Here is a 13,541-nt window from a genome sequence, read left to right on the forward strand (position 1 = left end):
CATTCCAACTTAGTTTTTCAGGGTTCGTACGCTCCGGGAATTCCGGGAAAACCGGGAATTGTCAGGGAAAATGACACTGTCAAAAATGTCAGGGAAAAGTCAGGGAGTTTTCAAATTTTGTCCTCCAAATTTTTTTTTCCATTTTTTTCCCCTAGGAATTAAGTACCATGAGATCTAGTCTTCGTTTTTATTGTAATTTCACGAAAAAAATTGTAAATTTTTATCTAAACCGACGCTGGCACTTAAAAACTGCGATCGAGAAATGAACGTTTTTTTTTTTTTTTTTCACAACGAAAAATGCGCCAAAAGAGCGAACATTTTCTTGCATGGAGTCAGTGAGGGGAACGCATTTCTTTCTACTGCCTAAAGTTTTAGATGGGTTGCCACAACATTCTATTCGGTTCAATGTTCGTACGCTCCGGAAAACTTGGAATTATCATGGAAAATGACATAGTCAAAAATGTCAGGGAATTTTCCAAATGTGTCCCCAAAATTTTTCTTTTCCCAATTTTTTCCCAGGGAATTTGGTTTTATGAGATCTAATCTTCATTTTTATCGATGTATTTAAAAAAAATTGTAACAATTTTAAAGCAATGAAAAAAGTGGTGACCCAAAAAATCTTCAGCAGCCGCCATTTTTGGCTCTCAGTAGTTCCCAAGGGAAAAAAAATCAGGTGAACAGCAATTATGCACAAACTCAAAAGGAGAGAAGACAATTTACTGCTTTGGAAGCACAACCTGTAGATGGGAAGGTCGATCGGGGTAAATAGTTTTTTTTTTTTTTTGATCGGAAAATCATTTCAGCTACGTGTGAAACGTAGTCGCCATCTTTGGTCATTCACAAGATAGATGTAGATACGATCCTAAAATGCCTAAGTTTCTAAAAACAAAGCAGAATTGGATGTTTTCTTTAATTGAAAACTGATGAAAATAACAAAAAATGGTCTACAAATTGTTTTTCTATTGTTATTTAAAATAATTTTTTTGAGAAATGAAAAATTTTGTTCTTAAAACTTAATCTTATCCTCACTGCATCGGACGCAAATGTGATAAAAACTTTTCAATGAATTGTAGTTTCATGAAGATTAATTATTTTTTAATTGTCTTCATGCGACAAATTAAAAAAGTTATTTCTTATTTTTGGGCATAGCCGCCATATTTGGTCATTCCCAAGATGGAAGTACACAAGACTTTTTAAGTGCCTAAGTTCCCGAAAACGGCATTGGATGTTAATTGCAATGCAAACTATTGAAAACAACACAAATTGTGCCTTTTTTTTTCCGGATAATTTGTAATTATTTTCTGGAAAAATGCAAAATTTAATCTTCATAACATTTTTTTGTTTTAATTGGTTTAGACTCTTATGTGCTAAATACTGACTATTTTGCTTTTATTGTATCCTTTTAAGGATTATTAATTATTTATTACTACTTTTATACTACAAATCCAAAAATCTACTTATTATTTTAAATTTTTCACTTTGTCGCCATATTTGATCGTTTGCACAATGGAAGTAGACTTAAACTTCCAGAAACAGAATTGGATGTTTATATCAATGAGTAACATTGAAACTAACATTAAAATGTGCAAAAAGTTGTGAATTTTTGAAAATTAACTAATACTTTCTGGAAAAGAAAATTTGAAATTTTAATGTAAGCGTCCTTTAATATGTGAAAAAAAAAAAAAAAAAGATTATTGGCATTGGCCTATGATCGGCGGATGTTGATTTTTGTTACTATGCATTACATGGTATGCCAATTGATGCAACAAGTTAACCATATTTATACTAAAATTTAGCTTTGCATTTTGCTCAATATGTTTTGTGTAACCTACTTATAAGAAAATAAAAAGTATTGTAAACCAAAAGTGGATGCTAAAAGGTTGCTGCAGGACTACAGCAAAACGCTATAATATTACGCGTGACATTAAAAAAACGCTAAAATAAGTTGAAAGTACTCTGTTTTCAACAAATAGTAAACAAATTAAAACAATTTTGAACAAAATGTTTAAAAAAAACTTAAAATTTTGACAGAGAAAACAAAGGAAAAAAAATCCAAGTTTTTTTTTTTTTTTTTTTTAAATCTAAGGGGAGAAGTTTCAGTTCTTCTGCATTGCTACTTTAAACAATTTTAATTATTTTGAAAATATTACTATTTAAACTTAAATTTTTAATGAAGCGAGTAACCTGGAATTTTCTAAAAAACAACCTGGAAAACCTGGAAAAGTCAGGGAACTTTTTTTAACCAAAAGTGTATGAACCCTGTTTTTTGATTCTGAAGCCTCTAAAACCAAACCACTAACCATTTTGACCCCTGTAGAGCTCAGATTCACAATGAGTGGTTTCAAATTTTTTTTGGGAGGGGGCCAGGTTTTACAGGGCCCCTTCGGCTCCCCCCTTAAATACGCCCTTGCTCCCCATTCTAGTAAGAGAAAATATTCTTCGAGAAAATATGATTATCACGAGCTTTTGGTATGTAGCTGTGAAAAAAAGTTTCGATGCCCACCAGGTAAGATTTGACACCTTTATTTTACTTTACACGGATGAGCTTCGGTTTTACGTGGATGCGTCAATGCAAACAGATAAAATTTTCCCCACATTTAAAATCCAAACTCCTAAATATTTCAGATAACACGTGAAAACTGCATTTTGGCACGCTAATAATCGAGGTTGAGCCACTGGAGACATTTTATAAGATTGGTTCCACAGAGCTCTTTCCAGAAGTAAAGTTATTAAACCTACACAGTTCAGAACTCACTGGACAAAGGAGTACAAAAACAACGAGAATACCGACACCGATGACACAGAACCAAAAACAAAAAATTTCAATCATTCCTTGACAATAAAATGATTTTTCTGATTTGTTAGTGAAGGAATATTCTATTATGGAAATGATCATGGATGCGTTAATTGACGATTTATATCTTTGCAAATCAAATTTAAATTTGCAATTATGTCTCGAAATTTTCCGAATCTTCAGACAAAATTTGCTGAGCAATTATTTCTTGGGAGATCACAGCGATTTTCCGTGACCTCTCATCGGGCGCCCCTGATTAAATAACATTCTTTTTTGTACTATTTTATTGTAGTATGCATCTGGAAAGCATAATAATGCGCTTGATTTTAAAACTCGTTATTAAACTGTAAAAAATGAATAAGTGAAAAAAAAAAAAAAAACAGCACATCTTTCAGATTCTTTGCATTTAATTATAAATATGCATCAAAAGTACCTAAACAATATTCAAATTTAAGAGCTGTGATAAAATGTAAAAAATATTTTCAATTCTAAAGGCTATATCTAAAAGCTTGGTTCACACTAAAAAGTATAAAATAAAATAAGTAATGGTTTCTTAATTGCAACACCGAAAAATTGCAGCTGACCGTAATACCTTTTGTTTAGGGTAATTCTAAAGCAGTCACTAAAATTTAAATTAAAAATTCAGAGAAGAATAAATAGAGTCGGTATACTATACAAGTTATTCATAAGAAGCTGGGTACCGCTTAGTTCTTTTTCTTTCAAATTTTTAATTTAAATTTTATTGGCTGCTTCAGAATTTTCCTAAACAAAAAAATTTTAAGATCAACTGCAATTTTTTAGTGTTTTAATCGAGAAATCATGCAATTATTTTGTTTCTTTTTTTTTTTTTTTTTTTTGTGGATCAAGCTTATAGAAATAGTCTTTAAATTAAAAAAAATATCTATTTTGTTTTAAAGATTTTACGTTTTGAAATTAGTTTGAGGTGTGCCTTTTTGAAATTTAAAACACATTTACTAGTTACCTATCCTTCTTTGGAAAGAAAAAAAAAAAGAACGGTATTGACTTTTGTTTTAATATAAATATGTTGCACCTAAAGAGAGAATAGCTTAAAATTTACTATTCATCTTTTTTCAATATTGTTGATTTGCATGCTCGAATTTAAAAACATTTTGAACAAGTATAGCGGAAAAAAGAGCTTTTAAAAGTACCCACAAATATATAGTTCTTTAAGTTCAGCTTTGAAATTAATTCGTTAAATTTATTAATACATTTATTCATTTTTTTGGCAGCAATTAAAAAGCAGAAGTATGATAACTTTATAATTACTACTATTCATTGCTTTTGACAACAATTAAAAACCGGAAGTAAAACTCAGGGTTTATTAAAAGAAAGTAAACTGAAAAATAGTCTAAGAATAAAAGTAGCTAATTTTTAACACATTGACTGACATTGGTGTGTTAAGCATACTATTACATCGTTTGTATTACATCGTTCAAATTGTATAAACAATGACTTACCTGCTCTGTTAACGTCTTTAGCAATGGTGCTGAAAAAGATGAAAGTAATGGGGATTCTTTTTCGCACCCTTTGGCTCTTTTTCTAAATACTGCTCTTGATTTTTTTTTTTTTTTTTGACATATCTTAAAATGGATTTTAAACCATACATGATGAGCAAAAAAAACTCCTAGGAATCAAAAAAGAAAAGCAAAACTATCAGAAAAAGGTAAAGAGCTAGAGCAGAGTATATGAGCTAAAGCAGAAGATACTCTTCAGAGAATGATTCAGAGGTTCTGTTCAGCCTCTTCAAAACACGCAAAAAAGACTTCACCAAATTTTGCGGCAGTTGATGGGAGCATAAGGGGCTCCCAATTCCTAGAACAGGGACTACGGCCAATGGAACAGTGTAACGATTTTCCCCTAGGCCAGTTGGGGAAACAAGCTTTCGTCCGTTTTGTCAAACTGAGAGGAACACATCATGTTGACCGCTTTATGACGTTTAATTGCAGAAAAGGGATATTTGAGCATTTCCGCTGTTTTGTATTGATGTGTACTTCCCACAGCTTTGCTCCTGTTCCTTTTCCGAGAGGAAGATTCTTTTAGATAAGATACAACAAGTACTGGTCACCCTAAAATGAGTATTTTAACAAAAAACCATCGTAAAAAAAGTAAGATAGCATGTACTTCAGATGAATTGGAAGAAGGTTACTTTTGTTGCTTTTTATTCAAGTGAAACGTCAAGAAATGTATGTTACGCGACGATAGGATCGCCCCACCCAATTCCAGCTGTTTCTTTTTTATCGTTTTCTTCCTTGTCAAGAGGAGCGTCTTCGATTTAACACCGTTATTTTCTTAGCAGGGGCAATCCCCATAAGTAAGAGAAAGTTTAGCTAGATTGTACAAAGAACTATTCATGAAAAGCGGATGTAAAACTGCCCTGAAGCGAATCACTAGGCACACACACAGGTGTGAAAGGCTTTAAATATTGAAACAGACATTTTTCTTACTTTCGACACTAAAAAGGGGCTCTAGTTTCATTAAAATAGTAAGCTGCATTCACTTTGAAGTTTGAAAAAAAAAAACAAGCTGCTGTGGGTAATTATTGGCCGGCCTTTTTCCGTCCAGGAAGGACCAGGAACAAAGTCACCGTAAGCTTAACCACGCCCCGGTGGAAATTACACGCAACCTCCCCCCCCCCCCCTTCTTCATACACAACCTTTACTGAAGTAGCAGCGTCGCGAAGAGAATGAGAGGAATCAAAACACTCATTAAAATATCATAAAACTACTATATGTCATACAAAAACGCACACATATATGTATGAAGATGTGTTATAAGGGGGCCACGGCCGCCGATAAACGAGGCGGACCCCCCTTCATAAAACTTGTAAAATGTATACTGCTTGGACTCTAAGCCAGGCCCCTTGTTTCCGCAGGATCGACGAGAGACCATGTTAGCCTTAGTTGTAAAATAAGGACGGCACTTGAAGGGGTCCGGATTGGAATTGCAGTAGCATAAGTTTTCTGCGGGAAGAGATCCGGTGACCAGACTGACAAGGAGCCGCGCGGTCCTGTGTTTCCGACTAGGCTAACATATGACCTCTCGTCGGCCCTGACCCCGGCCCCCATGAAAAGTTTTACGGTACACCACAATGCTCTAAAAACCTTTCCCCGAGCAATCGGTATCCCTTTGGGGCCGGGGCCCGATAATTTCGCTCCTGCATGGTCTAAGACTCTGATCCCTTTTCGGCGGCCCTCGGGGGAACTGGCCCTTCTGGCATTTGCCCAAATGCCCACATAGCCAGTCCGCCCCTGTCTTCCACCAAATTACACCAAAAACAATGTTTTCATCAATGGAATTTTCTCTTCCTTCAAAAAAAAAAAAAAAAAAAAAGGCTTTTACGTGCTATAAATATCACAAAAGAAAATGGGCAAATATTTTTTGAGGAATTATGAATAAAAGTATGAAAACATGCATAGTTACAGCAGGGGTTCTCACCCCCCCCCCCCTAAGAGCAAGGGCGCACCCCTCCCCCCCCAAATATCGCGAAGACCCCCCAAAAAGAAGTGAAAAACAAGGGTGCCCATATAGAGGGCTAGTGGATGCTCAAGCCCATCCCCCCTTTAAAATGAGAGCTTTCTTGCTTTTAGTATTTTTTCTTTGCAAAAATGAAAAAACATTTCTTTTCCAGCCTATAGTGAATAAGAAAGTTATTAAAACTATCAAATTTTAATAACTCTAATCTGTACTGAAATCGTGTTCTATGGGGGAAATATCCTGCTAAACCATGAGGAAAATATGAGCTCCCTCTTAAAATTTTATATATGGGCGCCCATGGTGAAAAATACCGCTCAAAACACCAACCCCCTATGAATTTTACTGGCACAGTCTGCGCCATGACACCCCCCTTCCCTTAGGTGTGCACCCCCGGTTACAGGAAACAACCTATTTTTCAGCAGCTACAGAAAATTTATTTTCGTCAATAATTTTTTATTCGAAATAGTTGGAATTTTATTGCCAATTTCGTCCTCTATCAGAATGTCTAACTGATATAAAGCTGAACTCTTTGATCTTGCTAATTTTGTTAAATATGTACTGTTTTCTAATTTCCATGAATTTCTTTCTTTTTGATTGAATTATTCCCCCCCCCTTTTCCATAATCTCAAACCTGGATAATTATGCCAGAGATTTCCAGCCTTTTTACACATGTGCCCTCTTTTTTCAGGAAAAAGTTGTTCTGCCCCCCCCCCCCTCAATTTTCGTAATAATTCAATTCTGCTCTCCTGAAATTACAATTTATTTGGTGTATTTGATAAACAATACAAAAGTTTATTTAAAATAGTTTTGATATGAGTATAGATAATTTAACTACATTTAACAACCTGTCCAAAATTACATAAGAAAGATGTTTAAATTACAACATTAGTGAATGCTTAATACAAAGGGTGAGCTTGCTTTTGAAAGCACATTTTCTCAAACCGTAGTGTTATTAAAAAAGTATCGATGTTCTCAGGGGAGCAGCTCAAACTTGAATGCTATTGCGATGATATGTTGCTGACTCCTATTTTCTAATGCCAATTTGATCTAATTTATGTGTGTGTATTAAAAAGGCTAAATTTGTAACAGCTGCATGCTGACCTTACAATTACTCTATGCCTCCCTTCTTAAGGAGGCAGCCCCACAAATTGGAAACCACTGCATTAAGAATTTTTGTATTAAAGAAAGATTCCAAAAATACTAACAGATTATTTTATAATTTTCAGTATTTCCAAATCTTTATCAATTTATTTAACACTTATAACCTTTCTGCATTTATACTTTAAAAATTGGATCATAAGTTTAAAAAAAATGTGTTTAATTTTAGGAAACATGGCTGAAAATAATGCCTCTCCTATAGCCAGTTTCTACAAGGATAGATGCATTCTTCTAACTGGAGCTACTGGTTTTATGGGAAAAGTATGAACCAAATTTTTTGAATCAAGAATTCTTTTTTTTTTTTTTTTTTAAGATTCATTCATTATTTAACATAGAAATGTTATATCATATGAAGAAATAAATTGCCTTTGTGCTGAGAAGTAACAGGAAATAACCAACATTTTGCAGCGCAAATACACAGTTACTGAATTACGCATTATGATAACTGAATTACGCAGTAATCTGTATGTATGTGCTACAAAACGTTGGTTATTTCCTGGTATATCTTAAGAATTTGTTCATTAGTTATTAACATAAATCAAGTAGCTAAATAAATCAATGATTTTATTTACAAATAATTCATAAGATACTATAAACATGATAAATAAAAAAAAAATCCTAGGTCACTTATTGCAAACATTTTTAATAAACATTTTTTTTAATAGTAAAAAGTTACAAAAATTTTTCACTTTTTAATATTTGAAATATTCATAAATGCTGAAAAATACTAAAATACATGCAAAAAATATTTTATGCTTTTTTAAAAATAATATTAATTTTTAGTAACATGTACTAAAAACTAAAATTGCTTCAATTTTAGGTACTAGTCGAGAAATTACTTCGTTCATGTAGTGAATTAAAAACAATCTATCTTCTTTTACGACCAAAAGAAGGCCAAGACCCAAAACAGAGGTTAGATGAACTTCTGAAGGCAAAAGTAATTACTTTTTATTCATTTTTTAAAGACTTAATTCTAGTTATTTTTTATAACTATTTTTAAATTAAAAAATAAGGAAGGCAATTTTTAGAATCTCTAAAATTAATATGTACAATAAGAACGTACTAAATATATAAGAGCATTGTATTTTTTATAAAGTGGCAATTCTTGAAATGTTTTCAATTCTAGAAAGCATTCAAATAATGTTTTTCTAGTTTCTAGAAATGTCATATTTCTGTAAGTTGCTGTTTTAAATGCAATATGAGTGAAAATATGAGTGAAGTTGTGTAAATGTAATCATGTGTTTTAATTTCATGAGAAGTTCTGCAAAAAAGAAAAATTAAATTCTGTGAAAAGATAGGTTGATGAATAAAATGAGTTAAGTTAATCATAGTGCCATTGAGTAAACACTAGAAAAGATAATCTGTGCATAAATAAAAGGATAACAAGTGTTTCCCATTTGTTTATTCTTCTGAAATTCGTAGAAAAATTGATTGTGTATGCCACTAATGCTGTGTTTCTTGAAAAGTGTCAAAATCAATTACTACACAAATCTTGTTCCTCCCAATTTAATATTTATTTTCATGGAACTATTGAGTATTTACTTGACTAATCTATGCTTAATCTATTTAGATCTTTGAAAGGGTTAAGAAAGAACAACCAAGTACTGTTTCCAAACTAGTTGCCGTTCATGGTGATTTAACACTCCCTGGACTGGGTATCAGTTCATCGGATGTTAATCTTCTAATATCCAATGTATCCATTGTTTTTCATTCCGCTGCTACTGTTAAATTTGATGAACCATTAAAGTAAGTTAGATCACGTTTAGATTTTACATTTAAAAATTATCAAAAGTTTCTTGTACCATGCTATATTTTTATTAATTTATTTTCAACTGACTTTTAGTGTAAAACAAAATAAATATCAAAAATTAGTGAATGACTGAAAATACAATGAATAAATAAATAAATTAATCTACTCAATGTGATGTGAATGAATAAAATAATTTACTCATTTTATGTGTTGGATAAATAAATAAATTAAATTATTCAATTAATGTGATATGAATAAATAAATAAAAGAATCTACTCCCTGTCATTTAGGCATTCTTGCAAAAGAATGCAGTCAAATACAAAACATTTATCATTGATAAACTTAATTGTATTTTAAAAATCTTTTTCAGAGATTTTCTCAGATTCTTTAAGATCTGGACTTAATTTTTTTTTTTTTTTTTTTAATGTTAATGCACTTCTTGGATAAATATTCTTTTTCTGCCCAAAGGGGGAATAAAAGATCCACAGAAATAATTCACCTTAATTTCAGCTTTAACTATAGTTTATGGGTTTTCATCATCGAGAAATGCTATTGGCTGCTAGAAATGTTCTAATAATATTTGAACACTAGAAAGTCCATGAAATGCACCACCAGCTCAGTAGTTTCCAGCCGAAGACTGCAGCTTCGTGCTTGGACTAGAAAGTTGCCCGTCAAAGTATGACGGGTGAAAATTGCTTCTCTTCTTCTACATTTTAACAAAACAATTGCCTGTTTGGTGATATTTAGATAGTTGAAATTTTAACCCTAACTCCAGTGGATGAACCCTAAACTTCAGTAGATAGCGTTCATTGTTGTTGACCATTCTTTCGTTCCTTCATTCCCCTGAAATGACAGTCTAACCAGTAAATCAGATAAGCTACCGGATCCATTTCAACCTTGTCACAATAAAGCCTTTCCCTACAAGTCAAACATTACTAAAACACATTATCAAATTGTCATGCCATGGCGCGAGTTTCATTGTAGAAGCATGTGGGTTACTCGATCATCGGCTATTATTTATATGAGGATTCTAGTGTCGGCAATAATCATAGAAATGACCAGTGGGTTATAACCCATAAGTTATTCTTACTACGTTAGAGTTGATTTTCTACCATTTCCATCCATTTTCTACCATTTCCATCCATTTTCTACCATTCATCCATTCAGAATCAAAAAGCTAAGTTGGAATGGGGGGCATGATTTAAGGAGCAGAATTCGAAAGGGTACTAACTATCAAGATTTTAGTAGAAACGGAAATAGGGTGGCTAATAAGAGAGAAGATTTTAACACTTGGGATTCAAACAATCGTGCAGCATTAAATAAAAGTGAGATGGGCTTACTTAAGGTTTTTTATACAAATGCTCGTAGTATTAGGAACAAGATGGAAGAATTGAAAAGCATAATTATAGACGAGAGGTTGGATATTATTGGAGTTACCGAGACATGGGCTACCGAAAGTGATGATGATTTATTATCTATTGCTGGGTATAATTTGTTTAGACAAGATAGAGTAGGTAAAAGAGGTGGTGGGGTTTTATTTTATGTCAGAGACACTTTAATTTGCAATGAATTGGTAATTAATGATAAACCTAATGAGATTGATATGATTTGGCTGGAGTTGATTAGTAATAAGGGCAAAAAACTACGTTTGGGGAATATTTATAGGCCACCCAACTTAAGCCAGGGTCAAGACGAAGACATGATTAGTATTATTAGTGACATTTCTAGCAAGGGGTCAGTCATCATAATGGGAGATTTTAATTTTCCAGGAATTGATTGGAATAATTTTTACCATAGTAATAGCAGAGAAGAGGATTTTTTGAAAGTAATTGGTGACTGTTTCTTAGATCAAATTGTAACTCAGGGTACTCGACAGGACGCGATTTTAGATCTAGTTTTCTGCGACATGGAAGGCTCTGTTCAGGGGTGATGTGTAGGGGAACACATTGGAGATAGTGACCACAACAGTATTAGGTTTGGGATTAAATTTGATATGCACAAAGTAGAGAATTTTAGGTTTGTGCCCAATTTCAGAAATACTGACTTTGTGGCACTTCGGCAGAGTTTGAAAGCAGTTTTTTCTTCTGGATTGGACAATAGCGATGTGAATCTTCGGTGGGCAGAGTTTAAGGAAAATCTAGCGAATACGGTTAGGGATCATGTTCCTTTTAGGCAAAAGGGTGTCAACACTAAAATTTGGCCAATGTGGTTCTCCAGGGAAACTAAAGACGCTCTAAATTACAAGCAAGCTGCTTTTCATAGGTTTAGAGAAACAGGTCACAGTGCGGATAGGCTCCAATATTGTAAGGCAAGGCGTAAATCTAAGTATTTGGTACGGATTCAGAAAAGAGAGTTGGAGCAAAGACTGGCAGATAACATAAACAGGAATCCCAAGAGGTTTTTTGCATACGCTAATTCGGGGAAAGTTCGAAATAGTCATATTGGGCCACTGGTTGATGAGCACGGAATTTTAATTCAGGACGATAGTGATATTGCTAATGTTCTTAATAACTTTTTTTCGAGTGTTTTTAACGATAACTGTATCTCAACAGTTGACACCAACAGGACACAAGCTATAGTACAGCTTGAGGACTTTGTATTTTCCAGGGATGACGTTTTACTTCATTTGAAAAAAATTAAAGAGACTAAGGCTTCGGGGCCAGATAATATTTATCCGAAAATTTTAGTTGAATGTGCAGAGGAATTAGCAGATGTAATCGCAAACATTTTCAATGCTTCTTATAATTCGGGGACAGTGCCAGAGGACTGGAAGCTGGCTAACATTACACCGCTCTTCAAGAAAGGGTCTAAAGGGAGTGCGGGAAATTATAGACCTGTGAGTCTAACTTCTGTGGTTTGCAAAATTTTTGAAACATTGATGAAAATTAAGATAGTAAATTTTCTAGAGACTAATAATCTATTGACTAGTTTTCAGTACGGTTTTAGGAAAGGTAAATCTTGTGCAACTAATTTATTACATTTCTATGACAAAGTTACCATGGTTTTGGACAATAAGAAGCCTGTAGATGTTGTTTACATTGATTTTCAAAAAGCTTTCGATAAGGTACCGCATGTTGCTCTACTTAGCAAATTAGCTGATATAGGAATAGGAGGGAAAACTTTCATTTGGGTAAAAAATTGGCTGACCGGAAGGAAACAAAGAGTAGTTGTAAGGGGAAATTATTCTAATTGGAGTGAGGTCTTAAGCGGGGTTCCTCAACGATCAGTGTTAGGGCCTGTTTTGTTCATTGTCTTTGTGAACGATATTCACAAAAATATTTCTGGGAACATGAATTGTTTTGCTGATGATGTCAAAGTTATGGGGACTGTAGAAAATGAAGAACAAGCAAATCAGCTGCAAGAGGATCTAGATCATATTACGGAGTGGGCTGATAAATGGGGTATGGCTGTTAATGTTGGGAAATGTCAAGTGCTACATTTAGGGCATGGAAATAAGTGTACAAGTTATTATTTGCAAGGTTCAGTCATTAGTCAGGCAGACAAAGTTACTGATCTGGGGGTCCTAATAAGTCAGGATTTAAAGTTTAGCCAACAGTGCAGCATTGCTAGCAACAAAGCCAATAAGATGCTTGGGTTTATCAATAGATCTATTTCAAATAAATCTAAAGAAGTTCATCTGCCCTTATATAGAAGTTTGGTAAGACCCCATTTGGAGTATGCTGTTCAGTTTTGGTCTCCTTATCTTAAGAAAGACATTAATGTATTGGAAAGGGTTCAAAGGCGGCCTACAAGGCTAATAAGTGGACTTTCCCACTTAGATTATGATTCCAGGCTTAGAAGGCTAAAAATGTAGTCTTGAGCAAAGAAGAGACCGAGGGGACATGATTCTGCTGTTTAAATTTATTAAAACGAAAGATGTTACAGGGCTAAAGTTTAGCACTGAAAACAGGACAAGGGGTCATTGTTTTAAGCTATTTAATTCTCAGGCTAACATGGATATTAGGAAAAATTATTATTTTAGCAGGGTAGTGGAACCTTGGAACAGCTTACCGGAAGAGGTGGTAATGAGCAAAGGAGTAGACAGTTTTAAGAGGGCCATTGATCTTCACTGGGGATTGTAAATTGACTAGGACCAGTCTAGCTGGGCCCAGAGCCTGTTGCTGGTCGACACTTTTGTATTTGTATTTACATTAAGAAAAATGTTGAAACATTTTGTAATTTTCATGTGAAATAAACCTTAAAAAAATAATAATAAAAATGAAATAACTTAAAATGTATTTGAAAATATAACAGTACTCTGAATTTTTAAACACTAGGAGCTTTGTGTGAAAACTGGCGCTCTTGACCATTAATAAGAGTAATTAGAAGATTTATTCAGCAGTC

At 33.6% G+C, this 13,541-nt stretch overlaps 1 protein-coding gene across 1 annotated transcript in view; it reads left to right on the plus strand.

The window, feature by feature from the left end:
* LOC129222763 (putative fatty acyl-CoA reductase CG5065) overlaps window positions 1-13,541 on the plus strand; it is a 93,797-nt gene that overhangs the window by 52,240 nt on the left and 28,016 nt on the right. The window contains exons 3-5 of the mRNA XM_054857292.1: window positions 7,617-7,708; window positions 8,268-8,384; window positions 9,018-9,193. Coding sequence (XP_054713267.1) covers window positions 7,622-7,708; window positions 8,268-8,384; window positions 9,018-9,193 — 380 coding nt within the window. The 5' untranslated portion in view covers window positions 7,617-7,621. The remainder of the gene's footprint in view (window positions 1-7,616; window positions 7,709-8,267; window positions 8,385-9,017; window positions 9,194-13,541) is intronic.

This window comes from Uloborus diversus, chromosome 5 (genome assembly GCF_026930045.1).
Source record: "Uloborus diversus isolate 005 chromosome 5, Udiv.v.3.1, whole genome shotgun sequence".
Lineage (NCBI taxonomy): Eukaryota > Metazoa > Arthropoda > Arachnida > Araneae > Uloboridae > Uloborus > Uloborus diversus.